The 25048-nt window shown below is 39.0% G+C and overlaps 1 protein-coding gene across 2 annotated transcripts in view; it reads left to right on the top strand.

Moving 5' to 3' along the window:
- CCDC181 (coiled-coil domain containing 181) overlaps window positions 1–25048 on the top strand; it is a 44877-nt gene that overhangs the window by 5493 nt on the left and 14336 nt on the right. Inside the window, exons 2-3 of one of the 2 annotated variants that reach the window (XM_027868538.1) lie at window positions 4697–4836; window positions 11097–12056. In XM_027868538.1, coding sequence (XP_027724339.1) covers window positions 4720–4836; window positions 11097–12056 — 1077 coding nt within the window. In that variant the 5' untranslated portion in view covers window positions 4697–4719. Of the gene's footprint in view, window positions 1–2480; window positions 4837–11096; window positions 12057–25048 lie in introns of those variants that run through there. The other variant, XM_027868537.1, reaches the window with a different exon arrangement.

Genomic DNA, 25048 nt, shown 5'->3' with positions numbered 1-25048 from the left:
TCTGGTGAGCAAGGTTTCCCCCTGCAGGGATTCCATGAGTTGTATATGTGAGAAGATATTATGGTTATGATTTTATTAATAATAATCTTTATATTTTCCTAAAATAGAGAGAGGAGAGATGACCATGTCATCTGGGAACCATGTGCCTTTAGATTTAAAATCAAAATCTTTGCTGTAACAATATGCTGGTGTGGATGCATCAACTGTGAACTACCTCAAGCAAATTTCCCATTTCTGAGTAAAGGGGGGCTGGAATAATGGTGTGGACTAAGGTGAGACTTTGCCCTGGAGCTAACCAGTGGGATGAGAAAGGGTGGTTTGGTAAGAATTCCTCTTATCGCTTTCTTATTAGGAAGAGAGAATAAAAAAAAAGTGCCCAATTAAACCTTGCTCCATAGCAACACCTACTGATTATATTTATATAGTGCTTTATAATTTACACCGAGGACTTTCCATAAGAGGATCATCAGAAAAGTCTTGCATGGGAGATACTGTAATTATCACCATTTTACAGATCAGGAAAATGAGGTTCAGATTTGTGCAAAGTCATATAACTATTAAATGTCCGGAGTGATTTTTTTTTAAATACTGGTCCTCCTCTTTCCATTACGCCATGCTGCCTCTTCAAAAAGATTTCTGACAGAATATTGGGTCAAATTTAATAAGACTAAATTTAATATAAATAAGTGCAAAGTCTTAATGCTTTAATTTTTTTTTTTAAGAAACAGAAGTACATGACTTGAGAGTCATAGTCATTTGTCTGAAAAAGATTCTGGGATTTTAGTGGACTGCAAACTTAATGAGTTGACAGTATGATTGATATGGTAATCAAAAAAGAGAATGAGATCTGTAGCTTGCTATGAGAGGGACGGGGTACAGAACTAGATTGGGGAGAATCCTGCTATACTCTGTAATGATTAGACCACATCTGTAGTATTGGGTTCAGTTCAGGATACTATGTTTTAGGAAAGTCGCTGAAAAACTATAGAGTAGCTAGAGAGAGCAACAATGCTGTTGAAGGACCTTGAGATCATGCCATATGAAAATCTGTTGAAGGAACTTGGAATGTTTAGCTTAGAAAAGAGAAGATTTAGGGGGACAGGGTAACTGACCTCAAGAATTTGAAAGGTTGCTATGTGAAAGAGGATGTAATAGAACTATTGTTCTTGGCTCCTGAGGACGGACCTGAGAACAATGGGTGGAAGATGGAAAGAAGCAAATTACGATTTGAGGTGTTGCAATTGAAATTAAGGTAAACTGAAGCACAAGGTCCCAAGTATGTTCAGTTTATTGGTAAGGCTAGCAATTACCAATAAAATGGACCACGAGGTAGAGTTTGGGAGCCTTCATCTAGTTTGGGGAAGTACTAGGGGACAAAGAACAGGAAGCATCACAGGTGGAAAACAATGTGATTGGTTACAAAGTCTGGAGCATCATAGACGATGGAAAACAGTACGATTAGTTACAAAGTCAGAAGTGTCGTAGATGATGAAAAACAATATGATTGGATGGAAATCTGGAATTTAGGGCTAGCAACAGCCCCTCCTTCCATCTTGTTGCTAGGGAAAGTTCATTGGTGATGTCCATCCGCATTAGTGTCGCAGTGATGCCAGACCGACCTTTCTTGAAACACAACCAGTGTTGCAGGGATAACAAACCAGACTCTAGAATACACCTGCACCTTTCAAGGATAATAAATTTTATTCCTAATTGTACAAAGGCAGCTAATGGCACAGAGATAATAATTTTCTTTCCATTAAAGTGATTTATTGTGCATACCCTTTGACCCAGCAATAGCACTTCTAGGGCTATATCCCAAAGAGATCATAAAAACGGGGAAAAGACCTCCATGTACAAAAATATTTATAGTAGTTCTTTTTGTGGTAGCAAAGAATTGGAAATTGAGGGGATGCCCATCATTTGGGGAATAGCTGAACAAGTTGTGATATATGAATGTAATGGGATACCATTGTTCTATAAGAAATGATGAGCAGGCAGACTTAAAAAAAATTTGGAAAGACTTACATGAACTGATGCAGAGTGAAATGAGCAAGAACCAGGAGAACATTGTACACAGTAACAGCCACAATGTGCTATGACTAACTTTGATAGACTTGGCTCTTCACAGCAGTGCATGAATCTAAGCCAGCTCCAAAAGACTCACTGTGGGAATTGCTATCCACATCCAGAGAAAGGACTGTGGGGTCTGAATGCAGATCAAAGCATACTATTTGCTTGCCTTTTCCTTTGTTGCTTTGTTTTATTGCTTCATTCTTGTGGTTCCTCCCATTAGTTCTAATTGTTCTTCACATCATAATTAATGGGAAAATATGCTTAATATGTGTGTATAAGTATATCAGATTGCATGCCATCTTGGGGGTGGGGGGAAGAATGGGGAGGGGGAGAAAATTTAAAACTCAGAATCTTATGGAAGTGAATGTTGAAAACTAAAAATAAATAAATTATCAAAAACAGTGATTTATAAGAAAACTTAGCTTTTAAACTTAACTCAAGGCAGAAAACAACTTCTGGACTCATGAACTTCTGAACCTAACTCAGAGACAAAGAAACTTGATTGAGGCAGTTATAGAATAGAATCAGATATAGAAAGAAATCAAATAGAAAATGAACATTTGATTTTTCTCAGAGGTGAAGAAAAACTTCCCATTAATTAAAGTTATCTAGAAGCAGAAATGACTGTCTGGGAAGGGAGTGGGTTCTATTTATTAGATGGCTTCAGATGAAAGACGTGTGTGTGCTTGTTGGATACATTGTATAGAGGACGGTTTTATGTGTCTGAGTTCCCAGAAGTGGACTTTCTGAGCTCTTTCACAACTCTGAGATAATGCAATTCTTTTCTATTGTATAATAAATTGTCTTTGTTGAGAGGAAAGAATGAGTCAGTTGTGTGTTTAAGGAAACCGGGAATCTCACTAGCCAGAACCCTTAGCAACTGGATGTGTTTGACAGGGAAACAACCTGCCAAAGCAGTTCTGTTACCATGATTGCAGGATCCAGGATCTCTTTCTTTGCTATAAGAGACCCTTTGCAAGAGGAAGGGGTTCTTGGGATTTCCCCATTGTTGGTTTCTCTCCAATCCTCTATCCTCTTATCAGTGAATGGAACTCAAAAAGGAAATTGCTTCTGTCTAACTTCATGAATTCCGAAATTAGAGGAGGGAGGAGGGATAGGGAAAAAGGAACGAGAATTCCACCTCCAAAATATCAGGGCTTTTTCTGATAGCGTTTTCTGACACAGGAATACCTTGGAGATATTGTGGGTTCAGTTCCAGACCATTGCAATAAAGTGATACTTTTGTCACACACATGTTTTGGTTTCCCAGTGCATATACAAGTTATGCTTACACTATACTGTAGCCTATTAAGTGTGCAATAATGTCTAAAAAAAAAAACCCAGTGTACCTACTTAATTAAAAAATACCTTATTGCAAAAAAAAAAAAATGCTGTCATTTGAGCCTTCAGTGAGTTATAATCTTTTTCATGGTAGAGGGTTTTGTCTCAGTGTTGATTGATCAGGGTTGCTGAAGGTGGCCGTGGCAATTTCTTAAAATAAGACAACAATGAAGTTTGCCACATTAATCTACTCTTCCTCTCATTTGAGTGCTTAGAGATCATTGTATACTTATTAACTGGCCTAAATTCAATATGATTGTGTATCAGGAAATAGAGAGGCCTGAGGAGAGGGAGAGAGAAGGAAATGGCTGGTTGGTTGAGCAGTCAGAACACACACAATATTTATTGATTAAATTTGCTGTCATACTAGCTGGCTGTTACATAAGATGTACAAGGGATTCTTGTCCCAATGTGGATTAACATCAGATGGCTTTCCAATTCTCAGATTCTCTAATAATGTGAGGTTATTTGAAAGTAGTCCATCCAGGTGTCAATTCAGGGATTATGTTAGAATCATGGCAGTAGGCATAGAGAAAAAGTAGATCTGAAAGATAATATAACATCCAGTAATTTACCAGATGCTGTCAAGTCAGACAAGAAGCATTCATTAGGCTCTTACTATGTACCAGGGTATATGTGAAGCACTGGAGACAGAGAAACATTTCAAAAGTCCTTGATTTTAAGAACCTCCCAGTCCAATAAGAGAGACCATATATAAACAACAACAACAACAAAAGTTTGCCATCATATATGGTTGTGGTTTGTGGCACCCCGAAACACTTACAATAATAACATCAAAGATCACTGATCACAGATCACCATAATAGATATAATAATAGTGAAAAAGTTTGAAATATTGTGAGAATTACCAAAATGTGACATAGAGTACACAATGTGAGCACATTATATTGGAAAATGGCACCAAAGGACTTGCTTGCCACAGACTTGCCACAAACCTTCAATTTGTAAAAAACTCAATATCTATGAAGCACAATAAAACAAGATATGCTTGTATTTGCTTTCACATTTCTTGGCATGATAATTATAGGTCCGTGTATCTGTGTGTTTCTCGGAAGGAATTCTGAATAGGGTTCAGGAAGTTCTTTCATCACTTAGATATCCTTTGATTTACAAACCTTAACTAGTTTTTTTTTGTTTTGTTTTTTAGTGAAATCAATATACTTTATGTTCAGTGTTACCTCCTTTGGAAATTGTAGATTTTTTGCAGGATTCCTTTTCCTATGAGGACATATTGCCATGTCTTTTCTTTTCTGCCTGACAGCACTATTCTTTAACAAGGAGAAAATGAATGAAAGGACAGATGCTGATTTGAGGGAAAGTGGAGAATATGAAGATGACTTTGAAAAGGACCTTGAGTGGTTAATTAATGAAGAAGAAAAAAACCACATCGGCATGATTGAGGTATTTACTATAAACAACAACCTTTTTTTTTTAAATGTACCACTATATTTATACTATTTCTTAATTTTCTTTCTCTCATCACTGAGCACAATGTTTTGTATACATTGAAGAAGAAATGGTTTTTGAATGAGTTACTGAATTGAAACATAACTAAGTGTGTCAAAAAGAGAAGTATAAATACAGTGGATCTTTGTGTACAGCATGGATTTGGATGTAACTTAGGTTAGATCATGAAATGATGTCCTTCTAAAAAAAGAAACCACATGAGAAGACTGCATGCAAGGCCTGGCAGAGAGTAGATGCTTAATAAATGCTTGTTGACTTGACTTGGTATAATGGCATAAGCATTGGGTTTGGAGCCAGAATATCTGTGTGTGATTCTAAGCTTATATTCCTGGCAAGAAACTTATCTTCTCTTGAGTCTCAGTTATTTCATTTGAAAAATGGGGGATGAAAATGCTTGGATTACCTATCTCACAGGGTGGTTGTGGGAGAAATTCTTTGTAAACCTTAAAATGAGTTGTTATTGTAAAGGTGAGTGGTTAAGTGCAACAAAAAAAAACCTGGTATTAATATATACACACACACACACACACATATATATAATTTATAAACAAAGAAAGATATTTTAGAGAGAAGGTGTGAGCTGAGGAAAATCCATGGATTGAATAGAAGGAATGAACTGGGAACCTTGGAGAACAGTTGTAAGGGATTGGTGATGACAAACTTGATTTGGGTGAAGAGGTGGGAGGGTTATGGAGAAGTTGGGAGAGAAGAATAGAAGGGGACAGGTATAAAGTACCTGCCAATTAATCAGAACGCATGTTAAGTACCGTATGCCAGGCGTGTGCTGAGTGTTTGGGATAAAAAGAGACACAAAAACACAGTTCCGAAGTCAAGAAGTTCACATTCTAGTGGGGAACGCAACATATGAATAACAAAGTAGATATAAGAAGTACACAATGTATGCAAAGATTGTGCATTCAGGATATATACAGTGTAATGGTAAGTAATCTCACCAGTTGGGGGAGGGGGGATGGAGAAGAGGGACTGGGAAAGGCCTGTGGAAGAGTGAGAGGCCAGGGAAGTCAGGCGTTTGAGAAAAAGGGAGAGCATTCTTGGCTTAGGGAGAGAGCTAATAAAAGGTGTCGAATCTGGAGATGAGAGTGTCATGTATAAGGTAGAGCAAGGAAACTGCAGTTTTTCGAACTTGGCACTGTAAATTCTTAAAATGTTTTGCTCTCTGGGGAGAAGAATCTGTGTAGCTGGATCTTAGAGTATATGGAGGTGAGTCAAGTATAAGAAGACTGGAAAGGTAGGAATGGGCCAGGTTGTGAAGGGCTTTAAAACCAATGATAGGATTTTATATTTGATCCTGAAAGTAGCAGGGAGCTACTGGGATTTAATGAGGAAGGAGATGATGTGATCAGACTCTTGGAAGATCACTTGGCAGCCAAGTGGAGGATAAGCTGGAGTGGGGAGATGCTGAAGGCTGCTCCAGTGGTTTAGGAGTTATGTGGGGAGAGCCTGTGCTAGGCTGAGGAACTCACTGTGTGAGAAGAGAGAAGGAGATTTGTAGGAGGGGTGTTGTGAAGGTAGCTATGAAGGTGTGACTTGACAGCTCTTTGTCTTTGGGATGTGGCCATGAGAGGAAAATCATTAAAAGAATGGTGGTTAGAGAGGTCAGATGGATCAGGTGAGATTTTAAAAAGGAATGACGATAATAGCCGTAAGTTTTATTTAAGTATATGCTCTCATCCCCACAATATGCCCCCATAAGATAACCATTAGGGGCCTTATTAACTCCATTTTACAGATGAGGGAACTAAGGTTTAAAGAGATTAAGTTACATGGCTGTGGCCGTATCACTAACAAGCGGGGAACATGGTACAAGATTCCCACCCAGGTCGCTGTGGAATCCAGGGCCATTCTTCTTCCTGCTATACCACACTCCCTCTCAAAATAAGAAACTTCTGTGGCTTATGACAGTCAGTCAGTCAACAAGCATTTATTTAGTGAGTGCCTAGAAATGTACTGGGTGTGGGGATGCAAAGACAAACACAGGAGCTGACATTCTGTCTGGGGCAACAACGTGGACGTATATAAACATATACAAAATATGTATAGAATAAAAACAAAGTAATCAGGACAGCCTTCTTCCAGGAGGCAGTACTCGAGCTGAACATTGGAGCAAACTAGGCAGAGGAGAGGTGGGGAATGCATTCCAGGCATGGGAGACAACCAAGCAAAGGCAGAAAGCTGGGGGATGGTATTGTGTGTGAGGGACAGTGAGAACACCAGTTTGACTGGACTGCAGTGTATAGGAAAGGGAGTATGTGTAACAGTGCTGAAAAGGTAGGTTGGGGCAGGCTGTAAAGAGCTTTATATGCCAAACAGGAATTTGTTGTGATTCTCGAGAGACTAGGGGCCATTGAAGTTAATAGAGCAAAGGAGAAAGAAACACGGTCACACCTATGCTTTTTGAAAATCACTCTGGTAGCTGGGTAGACCATGCTGTGGTCACTTGAGACAGGGAGATCGGTTCTCCAGGTTTTTCATGTACTTCACGCAAGAGTGATGAGAGCCTGAATTAGGAGCATGTGTGTAGAAATAGAGAGAAAGGCAGAGATGCTTAAGAGGTTGGGGAGGTAGAATCAAGCCTTGCCAGCTGAGTGGTGGATATAGGAGTGTGTGTGAGGAGTTAAAGGTGACTCCTAGGTTGTGAACCTGAGTGACTTCAAGGATGGTAGTACCCATAATGAAAATGTGGATGTTTAGACAAAGACGTGTTTTTGAGGGGAAGATTAAGAATTGTTTTGGACGTGTTGAAATTGAGATGCCAATGGGACATCCAGTTCAAAATGTCCAGTAGGCAGTTGGTTATGCGGTATTGGAACTCAGGAGAGAGCTTAGGGCTAGTTAGTGTGGATTTGGGAGCCATATTCATAGAGATGATTATTAAATCCATGGGAATAGATGACATCACAAAGAGAGAGAGTGATACAGAAAAGAGAAAAGGGCCACAAAGAGCCTATACCAGTCAAACTACTAAGGAGTTGCTTTGTCCCACTATACAAAATAATAACAAAAATCATTTGGAAGAAAAAAATCTAGAATGTTAAAGGAAATACTGGAAAAAATAGGAATAAAGAAGGGATAACATTTCCAGATATGAAACTGTATGATAAAGCAGTAAGTACCAAAAAAACCCAACAACATTTGGTTCAAACATAGAAAAGTAGATCAGTGCAACAGTTTGGATAAGTAAGAATCAGAAACAGTAGCTTTAATGTTCAGTTAAACCAACAATAATCTGTTGGGAGATGGATTCTCTATTTTGACAGGAACCACTCAGAAAATCGGAAGGCCGTTTAGTAGAAAATAGATTTGGACCACAAATTCCACTATATGCTACAATAAAGTTCCAAATGAACAGGTGACCCAACCATAAAAGGTCACCTCTTTAAAAATTTAGACTAGGGTGGAGGAGGGAGGTACCTTTTACAACTATGGCCAGGAGGAGAATTCTTAGCCAAATAAAGGACAGATGTGATCATAAAGGAGAAAACAGACATTTCAACAACATAAAATTTTAAAGCTTTTACATGAACAAAATCAATGTAGCTGTGATAAGAAGGGAGATTGTTAATTAGGGGAATAAATAGAGGAATAAAAATGATTAATTAGGGAAAATACCTCAAATACAAGTCTCACCTCCAGTGTATAATAATGAAATATATAAAACCAATACTCATTCCCTAATAGTTATCAAAAAAGGTGGTTTTCAAAAGAATTTGATGAAAAATTATAAAAGATTACATTTGAAAGATTATTCCACATCACTAGTAATAAAAGAAATGTAAATTAAAACGATTCCAGTTTCTCATCTTACACACAGCAAATTTATAAAGATGATAAACTGGAAATTGTCAAAGCTGTCAAAGCTTTGTCAGGACAGGTACATTAATACACCATTGGTGGAACTGTCAATTGGCCCAATTCTGGGAAATAATGTGGAATGATCTGAGAAAAGTTACTAAATTGCTTATATCTGTTGACTCAAGCAATCTCATTACTGGAAATATACTCTTGAGGGAGGGGGGAAGAATTAAAGACAGAAGTAAAGAATATAGATATATAGATATAGATGTATGTATATGTATATATATGTGTGTGTGTATATATATATATATATATATATATACACGTATATTTAAATAAGAACATTGTGGTAGCAAAAAACTGGCCACAAATTTGGCACCCATTGATTGAGAATAGCTGAATAAATTCTGCCATATGAATGCAATGAAATATCACTGTGATGTAAGAAATTATATTAGGAGTTGAGAAAAATGGGAATACTTGAATGAACTAATAATGATGCAGAGTGAAAAGTGGAACCAGGAGAACAGTCTATATAGTGATTACAAAAGGAAAAGCTAGTGGAAAGAAAGACTGAAGATGTTAGCAAAGCAGAACATCAGGATCGAAGCAAGATGTTTTGGGATGTGAAGAGGGATGATATCCAAGCAGAGGTGAAGGGGGTTAAGCTTCAGAGAACACTGTTTCCTGTGAGACCAGTGGGGAAGAAGCTTGGAGATGAAGAGGGAAGTGGACTTCATGCTAAATACTCTTGGTCTTAGTGAAATAAGGTGAGGTCATTAGATTTAATTGATGGGAATAGGGGCTGTAGGAGAAGGTCTGAAATAACTTCTAGAGAAATGATAGTGAAGGACAAATAACTAGATATTAATGGGGTGGTATAAACTGTATAGTTCCTGGTTTATTTAATTATGATCTTTTCTTTGGAAGATCTGTGTAGCCAAGTTGTAGGAGTTAAGAAAGCAGATTGTAGGGGGAGGTAGAGTGTTGGGGACAAGCAGGGATGACATTTTGGAAAATAAGGGAAATCTAGAGTGAAGGCAATTTGAGGTAGTTGATTGTGTTGTCTAGGGTGCTAAAAGTGTATAGGATAAAAATAATGTTGTGTGTGAAGGGGAGGGAAGGCAAAGTTAAATACTGAAATGGTCCCCTTGTGGACAGAGGACACCTTTGGTAAGTACTGAGGGGCGGTGCTAGAAAAAATGACACATAAGAAGATGTGGTTGGAGACAAGAAGCGCTCTGTGATCATGAGGTTAAGTCGGGGGTTTCATGTAGAAGGTGAATTTTACACAGAGTCTAGAAGAGGGAAGAGCTTTTGAGACTAAGGAGCCTGATGCATAATCAGCATAGAAGAGTGGAGAAGAAGGGGCCGCGAGGGGGCGCAGTGGAGAGAGCGCCGGCCCTGACGTCAGGAGGACCCGAGTTCAAATCCGGCCTCAGACCAGACACTTGACACGTACTAGCTGTGTGACCCTGGCCAAGTCACTTAACCCCAACTGCCTAAAAAAAACCCCCAAAACTAAAAAAAAAAAAAGTGGAGAAGAAAGATAGGAGCCATGTATGGAAGTTGTCTAGAAGGGGAATGGATTCGGGGGAGAGGGGCAATAGAGAACAGCATTGATTGTTTGAAGATGATGGAATTAGGGAACATGTACTCAACGTGAGCTTCAAATACTCAGGGAGAAGATGACTATAAAAGTCATCAAATACCTGATGACTCAGTTGTCCTGAGTGAACACAGTCATTTGCTTTGCCTCCATAGGTTTCAATTAAAATCAACTCACATTAAGCATCTACTATATGCCCTATACTGTCTCAGGTCTTAGGGACAAAAGGGAAAAAAATTAAAAGGTCTTGTTTTCATGGAGGTTACATATTAATTATTTTTTAAGGTTTCTTTTTTATTTTGAAGGGGAGAATCATGTGGAGGAAACATTTTTTAATCTCTTTTTTAACCTGTAAATGGAGAGAAATATACAAATAGGAAATTCCCAAGTAAAAATGACAATTATGTAGTTAACCCCTTTATGTAGCAGAACAAATATATATATATATACACATATATTATATATATAAAAGCATATTAATGCATCATTTAAGTGAAACCTTTTATAATACCACAGTAAAATTCAGTAAACATTTTCAAAGGGTTTTTCATATATATATTATTTATTGCAAGATATTTTGTTATGTAATTATACACCATAGAGTATCATATCAAATTGTCAATAAGTAACACTTTCTCCTGGAGAAAGTAAGTTGTATAACTAGAAATTTCTTGCTGGGTTGAATTATACAAGTGAATAAATTTGCATTTGATTTGGGGAACCTCAATTCTGAATCATCTGACTGAAGGAGAACCTGATTTCTTTTTAGATGTCTAGTGAAAAGGAAGAAGTTGCCAACCAAGAACTCAAAGAGGACGATAAAGGAGAAGAGGATACAAAACAGCTTCCTGACCATGACAAAGTGTCAAAGGATGAGATGTCACCGAGGCAAAATAACTTCATCTCTGTACCTAGCATTCAACCTTTGGATCCTGTATCTGATTCAGATAGTGAAAACTCATTCCAGGAGAGCAAGATGGAAAGCCAAAAGGATCTTGATGATGATGATGAGGATGAGGAAGTAAAGCGATACATCATGGAAAAGATTGTAACGGCTAACAAGATTCTGGAGACTCAAGAGCCTGTCAACGAAAAGAGAGAAAGAAAACTTAAATTCAAGGACAAGTTAGTAGATCTGGAAGTGCCCCCGCTGGAAAATACGGAAAGTTACAGAAATGATAATGAAAATGAGAGAGATGTGTCTGGGAAACTGTCACAGCTATGTATTTCTGGTGAGCGTAGACCAGAGAGTGTGCTCCTTTCGCCGACTAATGGCAGTAGTGAGGAATATAAGGATGGAAAGATACTAGTGGAGAGAGATGGGAAGTTTGAGCTTCTGAGTTTACAAGACATTGAGAGCCAAGGCTTTTTGCCCCCCATTAATGTTAACGTTACTGAGATCGAAAGTCAGCAGTTACCACCTCGATCTTCCAACTCAGCTACCAATGGGATTATTGGGATTAAAAAGGAAGACCTCCTAGGAAAGCCACATGTTATCACTCACACATCCACAAGTGAACCGCTGGTTTATTTTCCCCAGCCTCCACCCAATCCCAAATACCGTCCAAGCTCAGCAGTTAACACACGAAGAAGCAAAGGGAGTGGAAAATCTAACCGCGGAGTACAGTCCGCAGAAATATCACCAATAAACTCAACATACTGTCTTTCACCTCGACAGAAAGAGCGGCAAAAACAGATAGAACTGAGGAAGGAAAAACTAAGGAGAGAGGTGAGAGCGTGAATAAGAACGACATTGGAAGTAGAGCAAGATCTCGTTTTGTAAATGTAACAAATGGAAATTGTTGCCCAAAGTGATTTTTAAATATTATTTTAGTGTCAGAATGACGTTTAGAACTTATGATTATATGATAATCATTATTTGTGGTTTTCATTTAGGATTTATAAAACACCGTGAAAACTAAGTTGTGTAAACTCTTTGAAGCTAGTGAAATTCAAATGGCAGATGTCTCTGTCTTAAGGATGAACAGCTAAGATCAAATTTGTATTTCCTTTACCCTTTTGTGTACATGTCTTTAATATACAAAGTTCTCAAATCTCTGACATTTTGCCAAGATTGACGATTTGGTTTCAGGACCAAGGGAATTGTGTAATTATTATTTTTATGTTAAACATTTTCAATATGGTATATTCCAAATTGATTTTTTAAGGTCTTGGATTATACTTTTGAATATTTTCCCGAGTGTATTTTATGTTTTGAATATTTACACATATTACAAGTGAAGCACCCAAAGGGGTTGAAAATCCATCATTCTGGTTCTTGGTCCCACGTGGATGCTAGTCTTGTTCCAGCTGCACCATAGGGATGCCCAACTGCATATGTAAAATGTAAGTACAAAGAGACAGTTGCTAGGGATAAACAATAGCACAAACCTGGCTGTCACCTCGTGTCAGTCATCTGGAACAGGAATTGCTGGTTCACTTCAGCAAGGAGAAAGAGGGTAGTTGAAATAACTTTTATTAATGAACTTTTAGTATGCAGCCTACAATCAGAAAAGAACTCTACAGATATTGGTATTATCTTTTGTATCCTTGTATGAAGATAGGATTTTCTCCATTATTTACTTTTTATTTCCTTCACAGGAAGTCTTTCTACTTTATTATGCTAGAGAACTTTGAGCTCAGCTATTAATGGAGAATTAGGATATCAACTTGTATAATTCGAATCAGAGAATTGTGACATTTTGGAGTTGAAATGGATGTTGTAGAGAGAATTTCATGCAACTGTCCAATTTAAATAAACAATTGAGACTCAGATAAGTGATTTGTTTAAAGTCATTTAGCTGCCTGAAAGGTTAAGGACTAAAATCAGTTCCTGTCCTATTCTTACGTTCCTTCTACTACGCCACACTGTTTCTCTTCATTTCTATGTTTTGCATCTGTATTTGGCTGTACAGATATCAACTTTTGTCTCTTAGTCAGATTCCTCAATGGATCTGTGATTTCATCCATATGGCTGTATCCAAGTAATGCTGGTCACAACCCACTCATGCCTAGTTATTGTGTGTGATTCTTGTTTGCGTCCTCCCACAAGTTCCCTACAGGGAGTACAACTAGTGTACTGGTAGCACTCCTTGATTTTTCACGACATTTTGAGGCAGTTAGCGGAGCACATGGGCAGGCTGTCCAGTGCTCATCTCTTGCTCTTGCCATGACTAGCCTATGTTTTTCAATCGTGCATTTCTCTGATGACATCATAGTTCTGTGTTTGTTTTGTATTGTAGCCTATTTATACCCTCCATTACCCTCTTAAGTGATACTCATTTTTAATCGTTCAGAGACTTTAGTGTTCCATACTGCAACACTGGTAGAATTTTTTTTTATTGCTATTAAATATGACCTTTCATTCTAGGTGGAGTTTGGGATCATTAATGGAGTTTTGTCCTTTCCCAAAGCAACCCAACACACACTCCTCCTCCTCCTCCTGTTTTGGGCACAACTCATTGTTCATGTGTTCTGACTATCCCCCCCACATGGATATTCCATATGTGTATATACCCATATATAAATGGATATTCCATATATGTGTGTATATACACATATCGTGTATATACATATGTGTCTATATATACATATATGCACACACAGAGGTAGGCAATTTATAGCCTTATGGTATTGCTTCTGACTTCATCTCTCAACTCAAACTACTCCCCCACCAGTTGCCACTTATTTCTGAATTGCCTACCAAATACAATGGTCATTTCTCAGTCCTGACCTTCTTGACCTCTTTTTAACACTTATCACTGTTGGCCACCCTCTTATCTCTGGGCTTTCATGACAGTGCTTTCGAGTGGTTCTATCTATTTGATCTTTTTTAGTTTCTTTTACTGGTTCATGATCCTTATCATGCTCTGTAACTGTTATCTAACTATCTATCTATCTATCTATCTATCTGTCTGTCTAGTGTGTAAACATATCTCTCTTCATACACATATGTGTATGTATGTGTGTACATATATATACATATATGTATATATACACATATGTGTGTGTGTGCGTATATACACATGCATACACATATATGTTCCCCCCTTGTCTTCCATCTGAACTTCAGACAGGCATCGTCAGCATGCATACTGGCTATCTTATATATTGGCATTTCAAACTCAACATGTCTGAAATAGAACTAATTATCTTTCACCTTAATCTGCTTTCATACTTCCTTATTTAAATCTAGAGTACCACTGTCCTTCCAATCCATTTGCAGATTGTTTATAACTCCAGCATTATCTATCCTTGACTCCTTACTGTCATCTCACATATCCAGTCAGTTGCCAGGTCTTGTAATTTCTATCTCCATAACATTTCTCACATCTTTTCCCTTCTCTTTACTCATATGACTACTATCCTTGTCTGGATAATTGCAGTAGCCTCTTAATTACCCTTGGCCCAAGTGTTTCCATTTTCTAACAAATCTTATGTAATCCATAGAGCTACTAATATAATATTATTAAAAGTGCAAGTTTGACTAATTCACTCCTCCATTCAGTTAACTCCAGTGGCTTCCTATTGCCTTTAGGATCACATATTAACTCTTCTGTTTACTCTTTAAAGTGCCCTACCCACACTCTTTGGTCAAGCCAGACCTGCCGTTTTGCTGTTCCTCACACACAATACTCGGTCTTCAGTCTCTGTGACTTTGCAGTAGTTGTCCTCCATGCTAGGAATGACTCCGTTTTCACCTCCACCTTTTTAGGAGTCCCTTGTTTACTTCAAAACTCAACTTGACTGCTGTCTTATACATTAAGCCTTTCAAGATCCCCCAATAACTAGTGCCCTCTCCTCAAAAATTGTCTTGTATTTATTTTGTTGTATGTATTTTGTTCCCCTGATAGAATGTAAGCTCTTTGAGGGCAAGGTTTGTTTCATTTTCATTTTTGTATACCATTGCTATGAAGAGTCCAACACGACTGAAAACAATTGAACATCACACATCATTGTCTAGTACATAATACCTATTTGTTGATTGATTAATTCCATAGTTAATATGTCTATACGGAAGCACTTTTCATTCATTGGGTTTTTCCTGTTTAGATGATTAGGCCAAACTCTCTTGAGTGGTTATGGATCTCTTCCAGGAGGCTCTGCAGTATTCCAGAACTTAATGTAACCAGCACAATGTCATTTCCACACAAGAACATATGGAGGACCTAACTGTCTATAAGAGAATCACTCTTCAGCTTGGACTTGGCGCTGGACCTCTTCTCTAGAACAGAGGTGAACATCTTTGGCAAGCACAAATCTCCATATTTTATGCCTCATTTGGTATTAGTAGTCATTAATCAAGGTTATCTCTGTTGTTATGCCTTTTTAGGTATGCGATAGGGATTAGACCTTTGATTTCATTGACATTACCAGTCAGTGTTGGAAGTGGAACCAGAACCCAGATCTTACTAGCCTCAAGCCCAGCTGTCTATTGATTATGCCACAGCTGTGGCTTTGTTGGTGGAGAGCCCGTAAAGCAGTGTTTTGCCTTCCTGCATAAAATTGTGTTGTTTTGTTTTAAATAATCAATAAACAATAAACACAGTGCGCTCTTGTGCTTTTTAGCTCTTTCAGTCAGTCATGTAGTGGTAGAGAGATCATCCATTGGGGAATATCCCATGTGAAAGCCTGTCTGTTTCTCACCAATATCCTTCCTGAGGATGCCATTGATGGCATGCGTAGTATATGGTCATCATATTTTTATAGAGTTTGATACTTTTGTCTTATATCAAGTCCTTTGTGCTCTTACAACTGTGTTGTACCCAGCATAGGTCTCTTCTATGCATTCTTGGTCTAACCTGGCTGCTTTGACAATGTTCTCTTTAGGGCTCTTTCTACCTCTTCTGTAAATGCATCCATGATGTTAAGGGTTAAAGCATGGGAGTTCTGCTGTCCTTATTGATAAAAAACCTTGGTTATAAAATTTTTTTGTAAATATGTCCATTTCTTCCTCTATTTGTTGCCTTCCCTACATTGTCATCCTTAATGTCCTCAGGATGATTTTGCTTAATTGAATCTTTTGTCAAGGTTTCTTTGAGCTAATTTTGCTACAGCTTCTTTCCTTTAATGAGATGATACAGCCCTTAATCTTCTGTCATCCTCCTCACTGTTCTTTGTTATTTTTTCTGTTGTTATTGGCTGCTGTATCTCTCCACTTGGCAGTTCAATCAAGCATTTGCTGAATGAGGTGCTTTTTAATTTCTTTTGGTGGTACTAGTAATAATAGCTAGCATTTGTCTAGTGCTTCAGGATTTGCAAAATGCCTTGCATATGTTAAAACATTTGATCCTCACAACAGTCCCGTGAAGTAGGAAACTGAAGCACAGATAGGTTAAGTAACTTGCCTGGGGTCATACAGCCAATAAGTGTCTGAGGCAGCAGTAGAACTCAGGTCTTCCTGACTCTAAGTCCAACATTCTCTCCACTGTATTTTATACCTTGATATATATATATCAGTAAAACTGAAGAGTGAAATTATATGTTTTTCTGTTTTTTTATTTCATCCCTATCCTATTGTCATCATCAATAAGTTGTCTATTTAGTAATGCAATTGTTTTAATTGCACATCATACATTCATTTTCATGCTTCTAGTTCTGTACCATTTTGATTTTCTTGAAGTAAGTGGCCTGATTGTACCTAGACAGCTAAATCAAGAATAACTACCACATCAGTAATGAGTCATTTCTTGTCTGTTTAAAATGTATATTGTTTCATTTTTGTGATGTTTTCTGTTCATCATTACACCTTCCATTTATTTTCTTGAAGGTATTCAAGATGTAGAAACATGAGTCGTTTGTCTATTCTAAAAGCCTTTGGAACCTCTCAATTCTTATTCATGATCTGTATTTTCCAATGTATTGCTCACTGTCTTCATCTATTCCCACATTGTTTTTTTAAACTTTTTATTAATTAATTTATTTTTAGTTTTCAACATTCACTTCCACAAGATTTTGAGTTCCAAATTTCCTCCCCATCTCTCTCCTACCCTCACCCCAAGATGGCTTGCATTCTGAATGCCCCTTCCCACAATCTGCCCTCCCTTCTATCACCCCCCTCCTCACTTCTCTCATCCCCTTCCCCTTCTATTTTCTGTAGGGCCAGATAGATTTTTTTTTTAAGTGAGGCAATTGGGATTAAGTGACTTGCCCAGAGTCACACAGCTAGGAAGTATTATGGGTCTGAGGCCAGATTTGAACTCAGGTCCTCCTGACTCCAGGGCCAGTGCTCTATCCACTGCACCACCTAGCTGTCCTTGGTAGGATAGATTTCTATACCCCATTGCCTATATATCTTATTTCCCAGTTGCATGTAAAAACAATTTTTGACATTCATTTTTAAAACTTTTGAGTTCCAAATTCTCTCCCTTCCTCCCTTCCCAGCCACCCTCATTGAGAAGGCAAGGAATTTGATACAGGTTATACATGTGTAGTAATGCAAAACACTTCCGTAATAGTCATGTTGTGAAAGACTTACTATATTTTCCTCCATCCTATCCCGCCCCCCTCCCACTTATTCTATTCTCTCCTTTGACCCCGTCCCTCCTCAAAAGTGTTTGCTTCTGATTACCCCCTCCCCCAATCTGCCCTCCCTTTTATCATCTCCCCCTCTCTTATCCCCTTTCCCCCTATTTTCCTGTAGGGTAAGATAGATTTCCATACCCAATTGAGTATGTATGTTAATTCCTCCTTAAGCCAAATCTGATGAGAGTAAGAATCATTTGTTCCCTCTTGCCTCCCCCTCTTTCCCTCTACTATAAAAGCTTTTTCTTTCCTCTTTTATATGAGATAATTTACCCCATTCTATCTTTTCCTTTCTCTTCCTCCCGGTACCATTCTCTCTCTCACCCCTTAATTTTATTTTTTACATAGCATCCCTTCATATTCAACTCACCCTGTGCCTTCTGTGTGTGTATGTATGTGTGTGTGTGTGTGTATATATATATATATATATATGTATGTATATATATATATATATGTATGTATGTATAGATATAATTCCCTCCAACTACCCTAATACTGAGAAAGGTCTCATGAGTTACAAATATCATCTTTCCATGTAGGAATGTAAATAGTTCAATTTTAATAAGTCCCTCATGATTTCTCTTTCCTGTTTACTTCTTCATGCTTCTCTTGAGTCTTGTATTTGAAAGTCAAATTTTCTATTCAGCTCTGGTCTTTTCATCAAGAGTTCTTGAAAGTCCTCTATTTCTCTGAATGTCCATTTTTTTCACCTGAAGGATTATACTCAGTTTTGCTGGGTAAGTGATTCTTGGTTGTAATCGTATCTCCTTTGACCTCCAGAATATCGTATTCCAAGCCCTCCAATTCCTTAATGTAGAAGCTGCTAAATCTTGTGTTATCCTGATTGTGTTTCCACAATACTTGAATTATTTCTTTCTGGCTGCTTTTGCAATATTTTCTCCTTGACCTGGGAACTCTGGAATTTGGCTATAATATTCCTAGGAGTTTTCTTTTTGGGATCTCTTTCAGGAGGTGATCAGTAGATTCTTTCAATTTCTATTTTACCCTCTGGTTCTAGAATATCAGGGTAGTTTTCTTTGATAATTTCTTGAAAGATGATGTCTAGGCTCTTTTTTGATCATGGCTCTCAGGGTGTCCAATAATTTTTTAAAATTATCTCTCCTGGATCTATTTTCTAGGTCAGTTGTTTTTCCAATGAGATATTTTACATTGTCTTTTGCTTTTGTTTTATAATTTATTTCTCATAGAGTCATTAGCTTCCATTTGCTCCATTCTAATTTTTAATGAATTACTTTCTTCAGTGAGCTTTTGGACCTCCTTTTCCATTTGGCCAATTTTGCATTTTAAGGCATTCTTGTCCTCATTGGCTTTTTGGACCTCTTTTGCCGTTTGGGTTAGTCTGTTTTTTAAGGTGTTATTTTCTTCAGTATTTTTTTGTGTCTCCTTTAGCAAGCTGTTGACTCATTTTTCATGATTTTCTTACATCACTCTCATTTCTTTTCCCAGTTTTTTCCTCTACTTCACTTCCTTGCTTTTCAAAATCCTTTTTGAGCTCTTCCATGGCCTGGGACTGAATCCTATTTTTCTTGGAGGCTTTGGCTGTAGGAGCTTTGACTTTGTTGTCATCTTCTGGTTGTATGTTTTGATCTTTTTCACCAAAGTAATGAGTTTTTTCCTCTGTTGCTCATGTTCCCAGCCAATTGCTTGACTTTTTAACTCTTTGTTAAGGTGGGGCTCTGCTTCCAGTGTGGAGGGTTTACTCTCCCCAAACTTCAGGGGTTTTGTACAGCTGTTTTCAGAGATACTTCTAGGGATCTGTAAATTTTCAGTTCTTCCAAGGTGGTATGATCAAAGGAGAGATTTTTACTCCTTTCCTGGCCTGTGCTCTGGTCTGTGAGTGACCACAAGCACTCTTTTCTGCCTTGGAACTGTGAGGAGGATTCCCTCTCCACAGCCTCCACAAGCTCCGCCTCCATGCTCCAGGACCGCCCCCCAGGACTACAACCCAGATCTAAGCAGGGGTAAAGCGAAAGAATCCTGCCTCAGCTCCAACAAAGAGATCCCTGCAATCCCCCTCTGATCATCCGCTTGATCCCCCTACTGTCTGTGGGCTGAGAGCTTGGGAAGCAGTCACCACCACCACTGCCCCAGGGCTGCGCCCAAGGCTGGGGTCAGACTGCGCTTCTTTCTCAACCAGGTCCAACAGACCTTTCCTACTGACCTTTTAAGTTGTCTTTGGAGTTTGTGATGTGAGTTGAGAAGTCTGGAAGTCAGCACAGCTGCCAGTGATTTAATCTCCTGAGGCCTGCTCCAGGTTCGCTGGGGTCCTGTCTTTGCCTATGCAGCCTATGCTGAACTGTGCTCCTCTCCCAGCCTGGCACAACAGACCTTTCCCATCAACCATCCAGGTTGTCTTAGGCTGGCAAGTTGTTTCACTCTGTCTTTGTGGGTTCTACTGCTCTAGAATTTGTTTAGAGTCATTTTTACAGGTTTTTGGAGAGGTCTGGGGGAAAGCTCAAGCAAGTCACTGCTTTGACTTTGCCATCTTGGCTCTGCCACCCATTCCCACCTTTTACAATATAATCATTGAATATTGATTGAAATAACCAAATATTGATTTATTTTGGAGAATTTTATTGGGTTCTCCACATAGTTTTTCTACTTCATCTTCTGCAACAGATTTTTGAGCACGAGCTGCAATTATTTTCATGGTAGTCTTTTTGCAAATACTTATCCTGAGTACTACACTGTGAAATGATCAATTGTCCCTTGAAATAATGCTTCTAGTGGCCTTTGGTTGCATAAGAAAACAAATCCCATCTACTCCTCTGCTTGTTAAAGGAGAACCATGAGCCACTCTTTTCTCCTTAGTGTGATTTCATTTATAGTGAGAATGTCAAGAATGATACTGTTTAGTTTCTCCAGTAGCACATATACTCATTGGTTATTGGACAAGGGTCTTATTTAGAGCATCAAGAGTTTAGTGGAGGTTCATCAATAGTCAAAACCTGTGATTCTTGACATCCTTTCTTTCCCTTACTGTCACTATCACTGAAGAAGAGGAAGAAGGGGACGCACAGGGGACCATTTCACATTTTCTTTGTTTGCTAGGTTGCCATAGCCAAAGGAGTCATCACCAAGAGATTGCCCTCCTAATGATGAACCTCTCTGTAGTTGGGTGGATTCTGGTCTTTGGAGCACAAACTCATTCCATTACCAGGACTCTACTGAGAATCTTCCCAGCGTGGTAAAGTCCATCAGACCTTGCATTTTGCTGCCTTGGTCCACAAAGATCTAGGATCACCCTTGTACCACAAATGAGGCATCAGAATAGGATTTTGTGGTTTGAGCTAATCTGGATAATTCAGATAAGGAGCTCAGTTTAATCTAATAGTGAACTAAGATAAGTAAAGTATCTTCTGAGCCTAAAAATCTATGAAACATTAGTGGACAATGGTAGGAATATTAAAGACTATAAATGATACCCTAGAAAATAAATATTCTAGCCTTGCCTGTGGCCAAAGTAAGAGGAAGGCAGTATGTTTAGGAAAACTTGGAAGTGACATGTCATGGAGGTTCAATATTTCAGTATCTCTTCTGCAGTACCCCACCCCACCACCAGATTTCTCCACTCCTGCTTCAAGGCTGCTGAATATCCCAGGAGAAAGAAATGAAATAATGCCAGTTTCACTGGGTACAGATTCATTGCACATGACTTCAAGCGAACCATTGCTGCTGCTCAACAATCTGTTCTATCCTTACTGAGTTCTTATCATTCCCTTAAAGCACTGATTTTGAAACCTTTCTTCTCTCTTTCTAGAAATGCTATCCTCACCACCCAACACTTTTATCAAGTGATCTAGCCTCCTACTTCATTGAGAAGGGTGAGATCATGAAACATGAACTCAGCTCACTCATTCTTTAAAATTTCTCATCTCCCCCTCTTTCAGCCACAAAAGAAATATTGATATCCTTCTTCAGGTTAATCCTGCTACCCAAATCCTTGATCCCTCTTAATCCTATCTCTCCCAGCTCTTTCAGATCAATCCTAGCTCTCGTAGCCATCCTACTTATGTTTCTTCAGTCTTTTCCTTGCTAATAGTGTCTTCTTATCTGCTTACAAACATATTCGATTTCCTGAAATCCTTTATTTAAAATAAAAAAAATTATTGGTCTTTCTATCTTGCCCAGCTTCTATTTCATCTTCTATCTTTCACTGTTAAATTTTTAGGGAGAAATCCATATCAAATGCTTCTGCTTTCTCATTGCTTCTTTCCTTCTCAACCCAAGCAGTATGGCATCTGTCAAATCACTTTTCAGAAATGGCCCCACCATATGGTTAGTTTTTATGATTAAAGCATTTTGTTTTCACTTCTCATACTGCTGACCCCTCTGGCTTTTTACTACACTTCACCTCTTATTATAGTGTTCCTCCCCCTTTGGCCTTAGAAATATCACAGTCTTTTAATTTTCTTCCTACCTTTCTAGTTGCTTCAATGTCTCTTTCACTGGTTCCTCATTCTCCTCCTTACTCATAAATATAGGTATTCTGGCAGGGTGGTCTGTCCTTGATTAGAAGGACCTAGGCGGCACAGTGAGTGGAGTGTTGGTCCTAGAGTCAGTAAGACCTGAGTTCAAATCTGGCCTCAGACACTTACCAACTGTGTGACCCCAGGCAAGTCACTTACCCCTAGTTGCCTCAGTTTTCTTATCTATAAAATGAGCTGGAGAAGAAATGGCAAACCACTCCAGTATCTTTGCCAAGAAAACCCCAAAAGGGGTCACACAGATGTGTTCATGGAAAAGATGAAACAAGTACCAGATAATTTGGGATGGGTTGGGGGGGGGGTGGAGGGGAAAGATCCAACAACCAGGGGAATCAGAAATAGTCTGTTGTGTAAAAGGTGGAACTTGAGCTGAGCTTCAGAGGGAGACCTAATGCAGCCAAGAGGGAAAGATGAAGAGGGATCCAGGAAATGGCTTGTTACATAGCTATACTATATCGTGTGTGTGTATGTGTATATATATATATATATATATATAATGCTATTTATATATATGTGTGTGTGTGTGTTATATGTGTATATTATATAAATATATATTTTTTCATATGTATATTAAAATAAAAGGCCACTGGCTTTAATTATAAGAACTAACCATATAGTGGGGCCATTTATGAAGAGTAATTTGACAGATGCCATACTGCTTGGGTTGAGAAGGAAGGAAATAGTGAGAAAGTGGAAGCATTTGATATGGATTTCTCCCTAAAAGTTTAGCAGTGAAAGATAGAAGATATGTGTATATGGGAACAGAAAGTAGGCCAGTTTGATTGACACATAGAGTTCACAATTCAGAACAATGTGCAGTCAGCTTGGAAGAAGAGAAGCCAGATTATCAAAGGATTTTAAGTGACAGAGCAATCAGTAGGGAGCCATTGATGCTTCTCGAACAAGGTTAGTGACATGGTCAGACCTTCATTTTAGAAACAGCAGTTTGTCGGCTGTGTAGAAAGTGTCTTGGTGACGGGAAATGATGGGACACTGGGAGATAATGAGGAAGTTACTGCAGTAGTCTAGGTGAGAGATGATGGAGGCCTGAACTGGGGTAGATGTGGTGTGAGAGGAGGGAAGGGGTGAATGCAGAAGAGAATTGTGGAGGTAGGATCGACCGTCCCATCTACCTGGTCGCATGTGGGGAAGAGGTGAGTGAGAATGAAGAGTTAAGGGTGACTTCTAAGTTTGCTAACTTGGGTAACTTGAAGAGTAGCGGTGCCTTGTTGACTTCTCTGAAGCCTCTGACGTTGTTGATCTCTCTCTTCTCTCTGAGTTTTCAGGACTTTGCTCTCTTCTGGTTCTCTTCCTACCTGTCTGATCACTCCTCCTCAGTCTCCTTTGCTGGATCTTGGTCGTGCCCTTTAACTGTGAGTGTCCCAGCAGGCTCCGTCCTGGGCCACCTTCTCGTCTACACTGTTTCACTTGGTGACATCACCAGCTCCCTTGAATTCCCCTATCCTCTCTACGCTGATGATTCCCAGACTTATTTGTCCAGGCCTAACCTCTCTGCCTCTGGTCTCACATCTCCAATTGCTTGTTGGATATCTAGAACAGGATGTCTTATGGACATCTTAAACTCAACATGCCCCAAACTGAACTCATCATCTTTCACCTCAAATCTTTCCCTCTTCTTAACATCCCTGTTACTGTGGAGGATACTACAATCCTCCCATCCACCCAGGCTTAAAACCTAGGTGTCATTCTTGACTCTTCACTATCTCTCAGTCCTCACCCCTCAGCCAACCTGTTGCCAAGGCCTGTTGATTTTCATCTTCATAACATATCTAGTGTATGCCCCCTTCTCTCCTCAGACATTGCCACCACCTTGGTGGAGGTCTTTATCACCTTGTGCCTGAACTATTTCGTTGGCCTCTGTGCCTCAATTCTCCCCACTCCGGTCCATCCTCCACTCAGCTATCAGTCTTCCTAAAGCATATATCTGGCTATGTCACCCTCTTCTCCCCCAATCAATCAACTCCAGGGGGTCCTTTATTCCCAAGACCAAATAAAAAGTCCTCTGTTTAGCATTCAAAGGCCTCCATAACTTCTACTTTTCCATTCTTCTTACATCTTCTTTCTGTTTACTCTATATTCCATTGACACTGGTCTCCTTGCTGTTCCTTACACATGGCACTCCGCCCCTTAACTCCCAACGTTTTCACTGGCTGCCCCTCGTACCTGGAACTTGCCCTCCTCATCTCTCCCTCCTCACGTTCCTGTCTTCTTCAAGTCTCACCTAAAGCCCTACCCAAGAAGCAGACTTTGCCTGTCCTCTCTAAGCTCAGTGCCTTGCCTTTGAGATTACTATTTATCCTGTACATGTCCTTTTTGCACATAGATGTTTGCATGTTGTCTCCTTGCCTAGACTGAGCTCCTTGACAGCATGGACAGTGCTTGGCACAGTGCCTACCACTTAGTAATAAATGCTATTCGCCTAACAGAAATAGGGAAGCTAAGAGAAGCAGTGAATTTAGGGGAATGGGAATAAGTATTGTTTTGGACATACTGAGTTGAGCTGCCTTTGGATTATTCAGGTGGAGATGGTCAGGCATGCTTTCGGAGGTGTGCACTTTCAGGAGAAAGATGAGGATTGACTCTGTAGATTTGAGTCTATACTGCATCTGTATAGAGAAGATAGCCAAATCTATAGAAGATGATGATCTGACCAAGAGAGAGTATAGAG

This window comes from Vombatus ursinus, unplaced genomic scaffold, assembly GCF_900497805.2.
Source record: "Vombatus ursinus unplaced genomic scaffold, bare-nosed wombat genome assembly UNPS02014789.1, whole genome shotgun sequence".
NCBI lineage: Eukaryota > Metazoa > Chordata > Mammalia > Diprotodontia > Vombatidae > Vombatus > Vombatus ursinus.
Note: the sequence above shows the minus strand (reverse complement) of the source record. Positions and strands in the feature narration are given on the sequence as shown.